This window comes from Magnolia sinica, chromosome 10 (assembly GCF_029962835.1).
Source record: "Magnolia sinica isolate HGM2019 chromosome 10, MsV1, whole genome shotgun sequence".
Taxonomy (NCBI): Eukaryota; Viridiplantae; Streptophyta; class Magnoliopsida; order Magnoliales; family Magnoliaceae; genus Magnolia; species Magnolia sinica.
In genome coordinates, this window is record NC_080582.1 from 6,046,700 (window position 1) to 6,062,259 (window position 15,560).

Consider the following 15,560-nt stretch of genomic DNA (forward strand, 5'->3'; position numbering starts at 1 on the left):
TTTTGGAGTCTCTTGTTGTTCAGTTTCTTTGTATTTAGAGGGGTGATACGATAGGAGTGGTCCGTAGCCTTTTTTGTTTGAGGTCCATGTGTCTAAAAAAAGTATCCATGGACCCTGTATGGCCCATGATCCCATACAATTCTAGCCTGTTTAACTTTGCAATATGTGATCCTTTAAGCATGATATTCATAAAAGATTATATACCTTAGACAACTGCATAAGAAACTCATTGGAACGTTTTCTTTTGACAAGTACTGGAATTTTATTAGAAAAACACCACACAAAGACGCACACACATATATAAACAATAATGTCAGCCCAAATCAAGAAAGAAAGATACACTTGTCAAGAGCTTCTAAACTAGAAGCCCATCCCAAAATACATCACTTGGCACTAGAAAATAATACAGAGACCACTCTACTTATATTCTAAAAACACTGGCGAACAAAGCCAAGCATCACAACACCCTACCTTCTTTCTTTCTTTCTTTCCTTTTTTTTTTTTTCCCTCCAAATCTCACTGTCATGCCATGCTAGGAACAAGCCATCAGTCACTGAGCACCTATTCCTACTCACTTGCCAAGTGAAAGCCAATACCTTATAAGCAGCAGCATAATGTCACATGAAAGCGGTGTGATGCAAGCTCTCTGTGATGATAACTGAAATAGCAACCCATAAAAAGATCGGACAGAAAATTGACTGGACTTTTCCTCCCTCCTAACCTTGCGAACGGTGGTAGCCTTGAAGACGCTCCAAGAGTACAATGAAATCAACCACCTCCTTATCCATTGAACATAAAACCATATACAACTCAGCTGGGGTAAAAAGAACTTTATTATGTAAAAAAAAAAAAAAGGAATGGAAAACGTCTTTTAGTCCGTGGAAGTTGGGTCCATTGCTCAACAGGCTAGACCATTAATCTAATGCACTAGATCATGAATGGGTCCCCACAATCTCTTAGATTAAATATTCTGAATCCTCCGATTTGCCTGGTAGAACTTGGCAATCAAGAAGGAAATATGGCAGTGATCCACATTCAACTGAACCAAAAACCAAATGTCAGAGCCATGTGATCTTTGTGGATTGGGAGTGACCCCAACACTGCTTGCGCTGTGTGGCCCACCGTAATGTATATGTTTTATATCCACGCCGTCCATCCATTTTGCTAACTCAATGTTTTAGCATAAGCCATGGCAGAAATGAAGAAGTCAAAAGCTCAAGTGAAACATACCACACAAAGCAGTGGTGATTGAATGCCCACCATTAAAAAGTTCTTAGACTCACAGTATTTTTGGATCAAGCTGATATTTGTGTTTTCCTCTTCAACCAGGCTGAATTGCCTTACCTATAGGTTGGATGACAAATAAACATCTTACGATAGGCCTGGGAAAGGTTTCAAGGGTAAGTGTCATTATCTCTACTGTTTCTTTTGGTCTGATCCACTTGAGCTTTGGATCTGTTTCATTTTTGGGCTCGTGTCCTAAAATAAGCTAACAAAGTGGATGAATGGCGTGGATATAAAACACATACATCATGGTAGGATCCGGACCAGGTGGTGTTGCGGTAGTCAACCAATTCGCTTCCATCAGACGGACTCGTCTCGGGTAGGAATCCCTCCCGTACGAGCTCCAGTGCTGGAAATACTTTGTGGGCCCCCCATGATGTATTTGTCTTATCTACACCGTCTATCTATTTTTCCAGTTCATTGGAGGGCAAGAGCCCAAAAATGAGTTATATCAAAATCTTGAATGTACCACACCACATGAAACAGCGGTAATTGGACGCTTGCCATTAAAAACTTCCTAAGGCCCACTATAATGTTTATTTTCCATCCAACCTGTTGATCAGGTCACACAGTGTCAGCTACAGGAGACAGTGGTGATTGACCATTAAAAACTTCACATGAGTCAACAATGTTTCCTGTGGTGTGGTCTACCTAAGATTTGGATCTGCTTCATTTTTTGGTAACATGCATTAAAATTATCTGAAAAACGGATGGACGGTGGGGATTTAAGGATAATATATTACCGTGGGCCCCACACTAAGGGGATCCACCCACCTCGGTGGATCCAAGTATCCACTTAAGCCGCGCCCTACAATACCTGGGAGAGAGAGAGAGAGAGGAGTACAGCTGTTGATTGTTGTACCTCCTTGCGAAGACAGTACAACCCGCATGGATGACGGTATTAGTTCTTTTCTCCATCCCAGACTGATTCCTGATTACCATCTTCACCTATTGCAATAATTTTAGGGATGTGGCGCACTTTGAAATGGTCATCACCGCCTCTCCTTACCCTCTTTATAAATTCTTCTGACATGCCGTTGAAAATTAGTAGTTGGATGGCAGCGAGGTGCTGAAAGCCATCTGGGAGCATCTTTAGCTTTGGACAACTGACGATAAACAGATGCTGCAGAGATTTCATTGTACCCTCCTCTATTCTACTCCACTCTTCCAAATCTTTCATACCTATGAATGCCATGCTTTTGAGCTTCGGAAATCCATCAGACGTGCAACAAATCTGCTTCCCCACGTACGCATTATTGAGACTCAGGACAACCAGATTGGGTAACTGTCCAAGGGTAATGAGCGGATCTTTCACAAATTGGCTATTCGTCAGTATTATCCCCCGGAGACAGTTGTGTGAACCAACCCATTGGGGAAACTCTTTCATCACACATACCAAATAAAGTTTCTCAAGGTAAATTAGCTCTGACAATTCTTGTAAATTGAGTTCTTCATCTTGCCCCTGGCCCGCTATTTTGAGAGATCGCAACCATTTCAACTGACTAATGGAATCACATAGTTGTCTACAATCTTCCCCTTTTACGTCTCCAATTGATAATCCCTTAAGTTGGGTTAAGTTACCCAACTCTCTTGAAAAGCCACTGTCGACTGATGCACCTGATAGTGTTTGGAGGTTGCTTAAACTGGCTGTTTGCTTAGGCATTTTATAGAATTCACTTCTTTTAGAAAATTTCATCAACTTAAGATGCCTCAACTTTGTAAGCATCTCTATTCCAGTGGGTAAACCTTTCAAGTGGGAATCTCTAACGTCCAGCGTCTGTAGGTTGTGCAGTCTTTGCAATGAAACAGGTAGTTCCTCAATCTGTGTCCTCCTCAAGCTCAAATACCGTAAGTGAATCAACCCTCCAACTTCATTCGGCAAAATCTTTATCTTAGTGCCTTCTAGATCTAATACCCTCAATAATTTGAATTTTGAAAACATTCTACAGAAAGAGGAAGAGGGAAATTCCTGGTCGTTAAATAGAAGAATTGACCGAGGATTCAATTCACGCATGCTTCCTGGAATATCAATTGCAGTGTTTTGGATGGCCAACCGACGCTGTGCTTCTTCGAAATTATTTCTTCGGTTTGTTAGGATTGCTGCGAATTCTTCCTTCTTAAGCATGTGAATAGCAATGTCACGCATGAGGTCATGCACTTGACACGCTATCAAATCGCCCGTGTACTCATCAATGACAGGTTGGAGTAGGTTCCTATCAATGAGCTGAGCAAAGTAATTACTTGAAACTTCTTCAGGTGTCTTCTGTTGATGTTCCTTAATGAAGCCCTCGGCCACCCACATGCAAATCAGCTTCTTTCTCTTAATCACATAATCCCCAGGAAATAGACCACAATACAAGAAACAATATTTGAGGTAAAAAGGTAAATAGTTGTAACTCGTTAACAGGGCTCGATTTAATCTTGCAAGATCTTCATTATCTTTCAGTTCCCAACAAAGATTTTCAAGCACGTCATTCCATTCAGCTGGATCAGTGCTCTTCTTTGACATGAGGCCACCAATTACCACAATGGCGAGTGGTAACCCTTTGCATCTTTTGACCATGGCATTTCCCACTTCGACTAAGTGTGGCGGGCAAGTTCCCTGAGTGTCTTGCTTCATAAATGCCTTTTTTTGGAAGAGTTCCCAAGACAATTCATGAGATAATGGCTCTACTCTGTGTATAGAGCACTTCTCATGGACAGGACGGGCTGTATTTTCAATGCGAGTGGTGAAGATGATCTTGCTTCCACCCTCATGAGGCAAAGCATGTTTCACATCTTCCCAAACACTAGTATCCCATATATCATCAAGGAACAGAGCGTACCTTTTTCCTTGCAAGTAGTCGTTGATCATCTCTGCTATGTTTGTCTCATCCATTGTCTCCCCATGATTTGGAGCCACCTCCTTCCTACTCTTATAAAATCCTTCAAGAATGCGCTTCAAGATATCCTTCTTTTGGAATGATTGAGACACATAAATCCATGCATGGCAATCAAAACTGGTCTTCGCTGTTTTGTAGATTTTCTTTGCAAGAGTCGTCTTCCCTGAACCGCCCATCCCCACAATCGAGATGATTGTACGCTGCTGTGTCTCCTCTTTTTCCAGCAACAATTTCTCGAGTTTCATGGTGTCATTCTCGAGCCCCATGATGTCTGCTTCTTCAACCCAATAAGCAGCAATTCCAGGATCTCGATGTCCGTTATCTGTAGCAATTGAGCTTTTCCCTTCCTGAAATGCAGTGTGAAACCCAAACCGATCGCCTCTTTCTTGTATCTCCTTCACCTCCTTTCTAATCTTTTGAATTTGAGTACTGAATCGGTGCCGAAATATCAACCGCTCGATGAAGCAGGCATGAAAGACAAAGCAGCCCATGTGTCCATTCCGAAGACGGCATTGCGAATCCATTCGGATCATGAACTCATCAACTGCATCTTCGGCATTGAAGACTGAGTACCTTACTTGGGTAATCCAAGCCTCCACAAGTTCCTCCCTGTCCTTTCTTCGATCAGCGTCCTTTAAGAAAGCTCTCATGGTTTGGAGCTCATTCCTGATCCACACAACATCATCATGAACTCCAGTGAGGAGCTCCACTTCATGGACGAGTTGCTCACCCAATTTTTGAACGAAAAATGAAAGAACGGCCTCAGCCATTGCTATACTCTCGTTTCACTAGTAACTGAATCAACTAAAACTTCTGCTTTCGAATTTTGGATGGAGAGAACTCCAATTCCTCCACCTCTTACTTTAACCTCTCCTTGCTTTCTTTCTTTCTTCACTCCTTCCTTTATTCTGCACTACGATTACTGTAAAGAAGAAGAAGGGGGAAAAAAAAAACCATTCAGGATCTTTTTTGCATTTCCTGGATTGTTTCCCAAGTCCCTTGTGGGGAGCCAAAGAAAACAAAGATGCAGCTCGTGAGCTTAAGCTAATCTGGGCTTTATTACAAATAAAATATTAACGTGTACTTATGACTTATATCGATAATGATAAGAAGATATCTTCAGAGGATTACGTTGGAATTGAATGGTAGCTTTCTTGGCCTTCATTACAAGTTTCTTGTGAAGATAATGAAATTTCTGAGCGATATAATATTTCTTGGCCTTCAGTAACGTTTTCTGGTCCCAGTGTTTGGATGGTATGCCTAGAATTGGGCGATCCTGAAGGGAAATAGAGAAGTTATTTGATACATTGGTAGAGTGTGAAGCTCCATGTGCATGCATATTGAAATTGTACACTTGGCATCCATATGCCTCAAATTAATCAGCCCAAATAGTGGGACCCACAGTAGATGGGGATATATCCCCAGACTCAGATCAATAGAGATTTGTTTGTTGAACATTGAATATTGACTATTTTAGTTATAATCATCCATTGCATGTCCTCAAAATCGGTCAACTAGGATGGTAAGTTCAGGGCCATTGGGTATCTCTACTAATGATAGCTTATTGCCTGATTTTATTTTTTTTTAAGGGCAAAAAGTCTTTTTTTAATAGGTTGTTAAGTAATTAATTGTTTAATTTTACACCTACATAATTTAGAAATAAGAGATTTATTTCATAATTCTTAAGAGAAGTTTAATTGTTATTCTGAGATTTATTTTGCCAAGGGGTAGACATTTTTAAATTAATTTTGGAACAAGTTTGGTCTCCATGTAATGGCTACGACGGAGGTCCTGAAGTAGGTGTTAGCCAAGTTAGAAAAATGTCTATTGAGATTCTTTTGGGGATGTGCGGATGGGAAAAGGATGTTCCACTGGATAGCTTAGAATAAAATGGCTAGCCCTATAGAGGAGGGTGGATTGGGAATTAGGAAGCTTCAAGAGGTGGTGGATGTTATGAGAATGAAGAAGGCTAAGGACGTAAAATTCGGCGACTCGAGTGGCCCATGGGTTCTACTCATGAGAGCCAAACACGGCTCAGAGATTCTCCCTTTGCAAGCAGCCCCTGCGGCTGCTATTGTGTCTCCTTTGTGGAGCAAAATCAGACAGATGTTGCCCAAGATAGATAATATTGTTCAGTGGACCGTGGGTATTGGCGAGAGAAGCCTTTGGTCTGAAAATTGGACCAGGTTAGGTCCCCTGTTGTAGAGCACCGTCAGGCCAATCCCAACCGCTTTCCTTTCTCTGGCAATCAAAGATTTTCTGGGGCCAGCTGGACCACTGTCTCCATCCTCGGTTTTCTCTTTCCTGTCACAAGAAGTGATGTTTCCAATCTAGGCTCATAAATACACCTTGCATCAAAAACACGATTAAAGCAGGGCGTTAAATGGTATCATGCTTGTAAATCCAGGCAATAACTAGGGTCTAGCATGCAATATTTGACCCTCAATACTGTGGATGACAGAATTCAAGAGAAAGGAATTCACATGGTGTCTAGGTGTGTCTGCTGTAGCGAGGGGAGTGATCAGTATCCAAGTACAGAATCGATCAACCATCTCTTCCTTTATGGCCATCTAGCAAAGAAGATTTGGTCCCATTTCAGTGCATTGTTTGGGATCTCCTTCATGCAAAACCAATCGGTGGTGGATAGGGTCAGACAATGGTGGATAGCGTCGGCTATTGGGAGAGTCCCCACCTCCATCCGTAAATCCCCTCCAGGCCTTCTTTTCTAGGAGATATGGCAAGCCAGAAATCCAGCCAGGCATGACCAAAAAAAGGTGCGTTTTGAAGCGTGCTTGGCCCAAATCTAGTGGTGGATGAGGGAGTTGGCAGGATCAAAGACTAAGGGAAAGGTTGGGCCTCAAGGGCAACGTCAAATTTAGGAGAGTTTTGGTTTGCCTGACCCCCCGCATAGAAAAGCTCGGTTGGAAATCATTAGATGGGTTAAGCCAGCCAGCAACTGGGTTAAACTCAACATTGATGGCTCCGTCAGAGGGAACCTAGGAAAGTCAGGAGGTGGAGGCCTTACGAGAGATGAAAAGGGGGATTTTCTTTTCGCTTTTGGATCTGGCTATGGGTTTGGATCCAACAACCGAGCAGAATTGAGAGCAACATATGACGGCCTTCTTTTATCTCTTACCAGGGGGTTCCACAAGGTCGAGCTAAAATCGGATTCAAAGTTGATTATTGACCTCCTTTCTGGTAGATCCTCTCCCTCGTGGCAAGGGAGACCTTGGGTTGCTAGGATTGAGAACCTCATGAAAAGAGGTACTATATCTCTCAGTTTCATCCATCGAGAAGGCAACGGCCTAGCTGATGGTTTGGCTCGCTAGGGATGTGAGTTGCAAGTGTCCCTCGTCGTTGATAGATACAATGACCTTTTGGCTTCCATTAGGGGATTGATTTTCCTTGATCGGGTGGGCCTTGGGTCTATTAGGGTCGTTCCTGAGTCTGCATAGGTTTTTAATAGGTTGTTAAGTAATTAATTGTTTAATTTTACACCTACATAATTTAGAAATAAGAGATTTATTTCATAATTCTTTAGATAAGAGAAGTTTAATTGTTATTCTGAGATTTATTTTGCCAAGGGGTAGACATTTTTAAATTAATTTTGGAACAAGTTTGGTCATAAACTTTTTAAATAATTTCTTACCTTCTTCTCCTCTTTACTACCTCTCTCTCTCTCTCTCTCTCTCTCTCTAGGACCTCTTTCTCTCTCTCTCAAGTGTGCCCACATGGAGAATGGAAATATTGAAGGTGGGCCCCACATGATGAATGGCCCACATTAAGGAGGGCCCACATTATGCATGGTTTACAACAAAAGTAGGCCCCTCGTGATGGATTGCCCAATCAAAGTGTGGCCTCCTAGGATCGATGATTCACATCAAGTGGACCCTACCTAATAGAAATCCACATTGAAGGTGGAACCCACATGATGGATGGTAGATGTTGACGCAAAAATTTGAACGTCCTCCTTTGACCACTTGATGCCTACAAGAGAAGATGAAGATGGAGACTCTGGTTGCAGCAGGGAACCCTCTGATGCCAAAGTCAGATAGGAAAAACTAGGTCTAGTAGAACGTAAGGTTTTGGAGAACATTTTCTGCATGAGATTGTGTTAAGAGATGGCGGTGGCATAGGGGATGATCTCCCTATTTAGCAGGAGTGTATTGTAGAGGAATTCAGATCTCAGGCGTATCGGGGTGATCTTCCGAGATCTTTGCCGAAGATCTCAGACAGACCCGTGTTGCAGCTATTTTCCGAGATCCTCGGCTGAGATCTCAGACGTGTAGTTTTTGGTAATATCTGGATAGTCGATACCAGTTCAGAACTAGTAGAAGCGCGCGACAGGAGGCCAAGGTGGAGAGTCTAAGGTGACTTACACGGTTGCTTCTGAGAGTGGTTTGCCAACTTAAATTCTCTAGTGAACCGTGGTCAGGCTTTCCCTAATGGTGAAAGGTACAAGGTCCTGAGAGCGGTTGCTTCTAAGAGCAGTTTGCCAACCTGCCAATTTCCTTAGTGGAATATATATGGAATTGAGGATGACCTTCCTCTTCATCTTACCACATGGGGGTAGGGTTTCCCTGAATGTAGCGGCTCAGACTCTTACTTCGTGCAGGGTCATCCCTTAAGGGCCCTCACTAAGAGACGTTCCGAGCAGCACTCGGAAATAAATGGGATCGTAGAAGGGTTCAACATATGACAAAACTGTAGATACTTCATCTTCTAACGGCCGAGCTTGAGTAAGTTGTTTCCCCAGCAGTGGATTACTGCTTTCGCCATTGAGGGACTCCTTGGTTGTGATTAGTCTTTGGCAATTCATACAACGTGTACAGAGGTCCGAACTAACCTCTCTTCCTTAGTAAGTCTGTTTTTACCCATAACAATGGACATTGAAGGTGGGCCCTCATGATGGAAGGTTGACATCAAAGGTGGGCCCACATGATTAGTGACCCATATTGAAGGTGGGCCCCACATGATGAATGGTCCACATCAAGATAGGCCCACATAATTCTGTAGACACATCACGGGTGGGCCCAACATGATGGATGACCCACATCAAAGTGTGGCCTTGCATGATGAACTATCTACATTAAGTAGGGATGTAGAGAGGGTCGCAGACACTTTTATGGCAAAGATGGACTAGAGAAGGCTCGATTGGAGGTAGAAGTCATAAACAAATATTATATTAAATCAGTCATATCTAGCAAACCGGGATGAGTTTTCGACATATCATATATGATTTTAGGGTATGAGAAACTACTTTAGCCAATTTGCAATGGATTTGCGAGATTCCATTAGATCGACGGTCGAAAACCCATTTTATTTTCATTTTTAATATAAATAGTAAGTTTTTGTTCGATCATAACTTTTGATCCTTTGAGTTTTAGAAGTCGTGCCCAATGTGAAAAGGGCTTAGAAAAATTAGGAGAACAACGTAGTTTGGCCAAATTAGAAACTTACTATTTTTAGAAAACTATTAGTAGGAATCATGACTATCTATAAAATAGTAAGTTTTCTATTTATAGTGTTTGAGTCTAAAAATCCATCCCTAGGTTTGAGTACACTATTTAAAGGATTGGAATTTCATTTTTTCATCATCAATCAAATTATTTCAAATTTATTAAAATTTATCCCTCATGGATTCAAGGAATCTCTATGAGGAGTCCGGATAAACTCCATGGATTTGGAATAGTTATCCCCGAGGAAGACAGTGATCAACCTCATCATGCCCATCCCTATGTCAGTTGGTAATACATGATGGATAGTCCACAACAAAGTGAGACCCACATGATGTAGGGTTGACATTGAAATTGGGCCCACATGATGGACGATTGACATAGAAGGTGGGCCGACTTGATAAACGATCCATATTGAAGATGGGGACCCCATATGATGAATGGTCTACATCAAGGTGAGCCCACATAATGGATAGAGTGGGCCTCACATGATAGATGGCCCACATCAAAGTATGGCCTGCATGATGGATACCACCTCAAGTTATCTCCACTGTAGACAACCCACTCGAGTCGAAAAGATTATTAGATTGGATTGGTTCAACCCAACCAAATGTGTACAGAACAGTCCAACACCTAACCTAAACCCTAACCCAATCCAACCTAGTCAAACTCAACCCAATCCAACCTAGTCCAACTCGGTGAAAACTCAACCAAAACCTCCGGTCCTACATCCGAGTCAACTCACCGGTCAACCTACCTAGTCAATTTACTCGGCCAACCCATTCAAGAAAACCAACCACGAAGCTAGGCCCGAAATAAGCCCAAACCCAAAGCCTAGAGGAAAATAATCCTACAATGGTATGACCTTGAGGAAACCAAAGCCACCACATGTGCATAAACACCCACCGCCAAAACAAGGGGTGTGGAGTGGCTTGGCGGCACACTATGTACCTCTTGCTATGTGGCATGCCTCCTAGCTTGGATGGAGGGTGTAGCACATATGAGGTTGCTCCTAGCTTGGGGTGCAAGCATGTGGAATTATAAAAGACTCGGTGCCCTTTCATTGAGCCACGGTGACCACTATACTCTTCCATATAGCCACCAAGATCCCGCCATGTGGAAATCTTAAATCTTAGTTATTCATTGCTAACCCCGGACATTGTAAGAATTACCAGAAAATCAGGCTGGAAGGCTATAAATAGCCCCCTCCCTTCTCATTTCAAGCATCGGAAAATCATAAGAAACATCTTAAGCTCCCCTTTAAGCCCTTAGCCTAGCCATTCCATTCCTCTACCAAGGAGAGTGAGAGTCATAGAGAGAGCCCAACCTTGGTCTAGCCTAGCCTAACCAGAGCCCAAGTTTCCTGAGCCACTTGAGCCCTAATCCACGCCACTCAATCTAGCCTTTGCGATACTACCGTCTATCCAACCATTCAACCTTCAAATGTATTCCTTTATGCAAAATCTTCAATCGCAGATCAATGAGTCATTTGAGGACAAAGAACTTTTGGATTCTCAATCCTAACATTTCTATAGGTTCTAGCCAACTGTGGAATCGAACCAATTGGCTAATGGCAGCTCCATTCATAAATAACATCCCTCTCTCATATACAACAAAAAATCACACCTGTGAGCTTGGTCCGCCCTCTGCGATCCAGTGTCCACACCCACTTAATGGACGGTGCACATCTAAGGTCTTACATGATGGATGAGTCACATCCAAAGTAGCCTAGATGATCCACATAGAAGGTGTGAGAGAGAGATTGCTGGTGCTTGGACTCACTGCCATCTTGAGCTGAGCTGAGGGCTCACCCTCTGGATGACCACGTCAAGGTGAACTGCACATAATGGACAGTATACATCAAAGACCAACCCCTAAAGATGAATGACACACATCCAAGGCAAGCCCTACGTGATGGACAACCCGCTTCGAAAGTCAGGCCCACCCAATGGACACATCAAATGTGGACTCCAAATGATGGATAGTAAACATTGAAGGGGCCCACGTGAATGAAAATTAACATTAATGGTGGGCCTCACATGATAGATGACCTACATCATGGTGGGCCCCATTAATAGATGGTTCACCTTAATGGTTGGCCTCTACTGATGAATAGTCTACATCTAAGGTGGGTCCCACATGATGGACGAACCATTTTGAAAGTTTAACCTACATTATGGATGGTCAATATCAAAGGTGAGACCTACATTATTAACAATCGACATCCAATCTGGCATAATGGATGGCCCACATCCGAGATGTAAAATGGAGTGCTTGTTGGAAATGAAATCGTTGCAAATTTTAAAATGACGGTAACTACTCATTAAAAAAAAAAAAAAAAAGCTCTCATTTGAATATTTTATCAAACACGCTTTTCTCAAATAAGCTTTTTCAGTTCTTAAAAAGTGGTTTTACCCAATGAGTTTATTGTAAAAATAAGTGGTAAAATAATATATATAAAATATTATTATTATCTAGTTTTTATTAGGTAACTCTTATTCTTTTAGATAAGCGATGCCAAACAAGCAATTAATGCTTCTTCTTTTTTAATTCTTTTTGGACACATGCATACACTGCAATGGGCTGCAATATTTAGATAGTTTGAATTTGAGTCATATGTGTGCCGCATGATGTTCAGATCTAATTGTGCATGCTGCCGTTTGGTTTTTCCTCTGCAGGGAGATATTTTTCCTCAAAACTAACCACATGATCTTTACAGATCTTTACAGGAGGCAGATGTTGATCGAAGGGTTTCATGTGTTAAGCTTTGTGAGCCCTATTGGACATTATTGATACATGTAAATAACTATTAACTTAATTAATATTAAGATTTTCCCATGTTCAAGTTTAAATGTAGGAACATCAGTGATGTTGAGATGGTTGCAGATACTTTCATGGCAAAGATGGACCAAGAGAAGACCCGATTCCAAAAATGAGCAATAATTACAAATGGACAGCATGGATATATAATAAATCCATCAAGATGGCCCACACTCTTAGAAAGGCTTTAACCGTGAACGCATTATCCTCACTATTTCCTGTGGTGTGGTCCACTTGATCTATCTTTGATATGCTTCAATTTTGAACTTTGTCCTTAAACGAGCTGGTAAAATAGATAGACGGCTTGGGTTTTAAAGATCTAGCCACCTAAATTAAAACCAAAGGGCAATTGAGGATTTCTCAGGTGCCACGTCCTAGAGAAGCTCCTCAAAGCACGTGAACATAGGCTGGCATCGTACACGGGATACTGAAGTGACGTCACCATGTTCTGTGGGACCCACCATGATATATGTGTTGTATCCACACGGTTGATCCATTTGGAGAGATCATTTTAGGGCATTAGAGAAAGAACGAGTCATATCCAAAGCTGTAGTGGACCCCACAACAGAAAACAGTGGAGAGAGTGATGCCCACAGTTGAAACCTTTCTGAGGTCCACCATGATGTTTATTTGATATCTAACCTGTTCATAAGTTAACACGGATATGAAAGAAGGGAAAAATACAAATATCAACTTGGTCGAAAACTTGTGGCCCTTGGAAAATTTTAATGGTAGGCATCACCATCCCCACTGTTTTCTGTGGTGAGGTCCATCGAAGCTTTGGATCTAAATCATTCTTTGTCTCATACTTCAAATTGATATCCCCAGGTGAATGGACTGTATGGATATAACACATACATCATGGTGAGTCCCACATAACTCGGTGATGTGGTGGAACTCAACCTTTTGGTAGCTAATCCGTGTCCGTGTATAAGAAGGTATCAACTGGATTCCGTAGGTGGAGAGAGCAGTGTGAATTGAACTTTTATCATTGAGAAATTCTTTAACAGAACTTTTAGATCAAGCTTATATTTGTGTTTTCCTTTATGTAGATTCAATGGTTAGAATCATTATTCCCACGGTTTCTGTGGTATGATCTAGAGCCACTTGAGATTTGGATTTGGCTCAATTTTAGGCTTAACCCCTTAAATGATATGGAAAACATATGGACAGGTGGATTTCTCAAAAAATCATGGTAGGTCCCACATAGGTCTTTAACGCAAGGCTTTTGCAGAAAATACGCAAGAGAGAAGTGGATGGGTATTTTAAAATTTCATCTAGTTTAAAATTTTCACCATCCACCAATAACTTGCTACCACCACTAGACCTCATGGGAAGGTAACGTATAGTCAAGCGCATATTACCTTTTTCCCCACACACACACACACACACACACACACACACACACATATATATAGGCATGCTCACCTATGCACCTATGCACGTGTGCACCTTTGCATACGTGTCATGGGTGTCGAATCTAAACGGTCCATAAGATGCGAAATCCCATCAAACCTTTAGGGGTGAATTTTCACCCTGATCTAAGATTCTGGTGGACCATAGCAAAGAAAAATTCAAAGCAAGGGAAGAAATTGTTTGTAATTTTCATGGCCTAAGGAAGTTTTGGTTCAAAGTAAAAATTGGTACCAAGGGATTTCAAGAAGTTATGCTTCATGTAGACTGTTCAGATTTTCAAGACTCATTAGATACGACGAGTTCTCAAAAAAGTTCGTATGTAGTTAGTACGAACTAGTTCGCAGTGAACGTTCCGCTATATATACACACACACACACACAAGAGAGAGAGAGAGAGAGAGAGAGAGAGAGAGAGAGAGAGAGAGAGAGAGAGAATCATGCTCCTTGCGCACCTACGCACGTGCGTACCTTTGCACACGTGTTATGGGTGTCTGTCTGAACGGTCCATGTGATGCGAGAATCCCATGAAACCTCCTATGGCAAATTTTCACCCGATCTAAAATTCTGGTGGGCTATAGCAAAGAGAAATGCAAATCACGAGAGAAGCTGTTTTCATTTTTCATGGCCCAACAAAGTTTTAGATCAAAGTAAAACTTGGTCCGGGGTTTCACGAGGTGTTGCTTCACATGAACGGTTCAGATTTTGGTTCCACGTCATGTATGATGGGTTCTCAAAAAGTCCGTATGTAGTACGTACGAACGTGGTTCCCAGGTGAGCGTTTCCGTGTGTGTGTGTGTGTATGTGTGTGTGTGTGTATTAGCTTCATGTCGCACGTTTGACCAATATTGGTTGATTGAAGGCTTGATCTACTTCTTGCATAAAGTAAACTATTGTGCAAGTGCATATTGCTTAAGTATGCATAACAGGAAGGGTGCAGAATTAAAATGCATATGCCGAAGAGAGGTAGCTGTCTTAATTTATGAAATGATCATGATGAGAAGTTCGGCTCTGTATGTCCTCAAAATCATTCAATTGCAGCATATGAATCTTCAGATCTGTAGTAGTCAAAATCATTCAAGCATATATATTGCAGCAGGAATAGATCATTGATTGATCAGAAGGATCCCACCTAATGATTGTGTATACAATAAACACTTGAATATTATGATGTATAAATTGAATCACATGTATTGCTAGGCCAATTACCTGTATATGACAGATCGATTTCAAGAAGAACTTCACATCATCGACGAGCTGCTTGCTCATTTTTTGAACGAGAATGGAAAGAATAGCATCAGCCATTGCTATATACTCCGGTCTCACTTCCCATCTCTCCGAATAAATACAAATAAGGAAACAACACGATCAGCGTCTCTCCCAGATTTGCTTCTTCCTTCTTCCTTCTTCCTTCTTCCTTCTTCTTCTTCTTTTTATTTTTTCAGGACGGTTGGAATTTGGAAGACCAGTAAGGAAAGGAAAAGGAGCCGTTTTCTATGTACTCCTTCGCACACGAGTAGTATGATTGCCTGCTGCCCCTGCGTGCCAAAGCTGTTGGCCCACCGTGATGTAATATTTTATCCACGCTGTCCATCTATTTTTATAGCTCATTTTAGGATATGAACCAAAAACTGAGGCAGATCCAAATTTAAAGTAGGCCACACAGTGGGGATTGAATTCTTATCATCCAAAACTTCTTGAGGGAC

At 41.7% G+C, this 15,560-nt stretch overlaps 1 protein-coding gene and 1 long non-coding RNA gene across 4 annotated transcripts in view; both read right to left on the reverse strand.

Moving 5' to 3' along the window:
• Positions 1–303: 303 nt before the first annotated feature.
• Positions 304–15,560, reverse strand: part of LOC131257850 (uncharacterized) — a 39,845-nt gene continuing 24,588 nt past the window's right edge. Inside the window, exon 2 of the long non-coding RNA XR_009177669.1 lies at positions 304–474. This is a non-coding gene — a long non-coding RNA (uncharacterized LOC131257850). The remainder of the gene's footprint in view (positions 475–15,560) is intronic.
• LOC131257837 (disease resistance protein RPM1-like) lies at positions 713–15,266 on the reverse strand. 3 transcript variants are annotated; one of them, XM_058258748.1, is made up of 3 exons: positions 15,064–15,266; positions 2,129–5,074; positions 713–779 (listed from the first exon to the last, which is right to left on the reverse strand). In XM_058258748.1, exon 2 carries the CDS (start codon positions 4,934–4,936, stop codon positions 2,186–2,188), a length of 2,751 nt encoding a protein of 916 aa, XP_058114731.1. In that variant the 5' UTR covers positions 4,937–5,074; positions 15,064–15,266; the 3' UTR covers positions 713–779; positions 2,129–2,185. The 3 variants fall into 3 exon arrangements, with proteins under 3 accessions (XP_058114731.1, XP_058114730.1, XP_058114732.1); XM_058258747.1 differs by having other exon boundaries at positions 2,129–5,088; XM_058258749.1 differs by lacking the exon at positions 15,064–15,266 and adding an exon at positions 5,251–5,406 and having other exon boundaries at positions 2,129–5,088.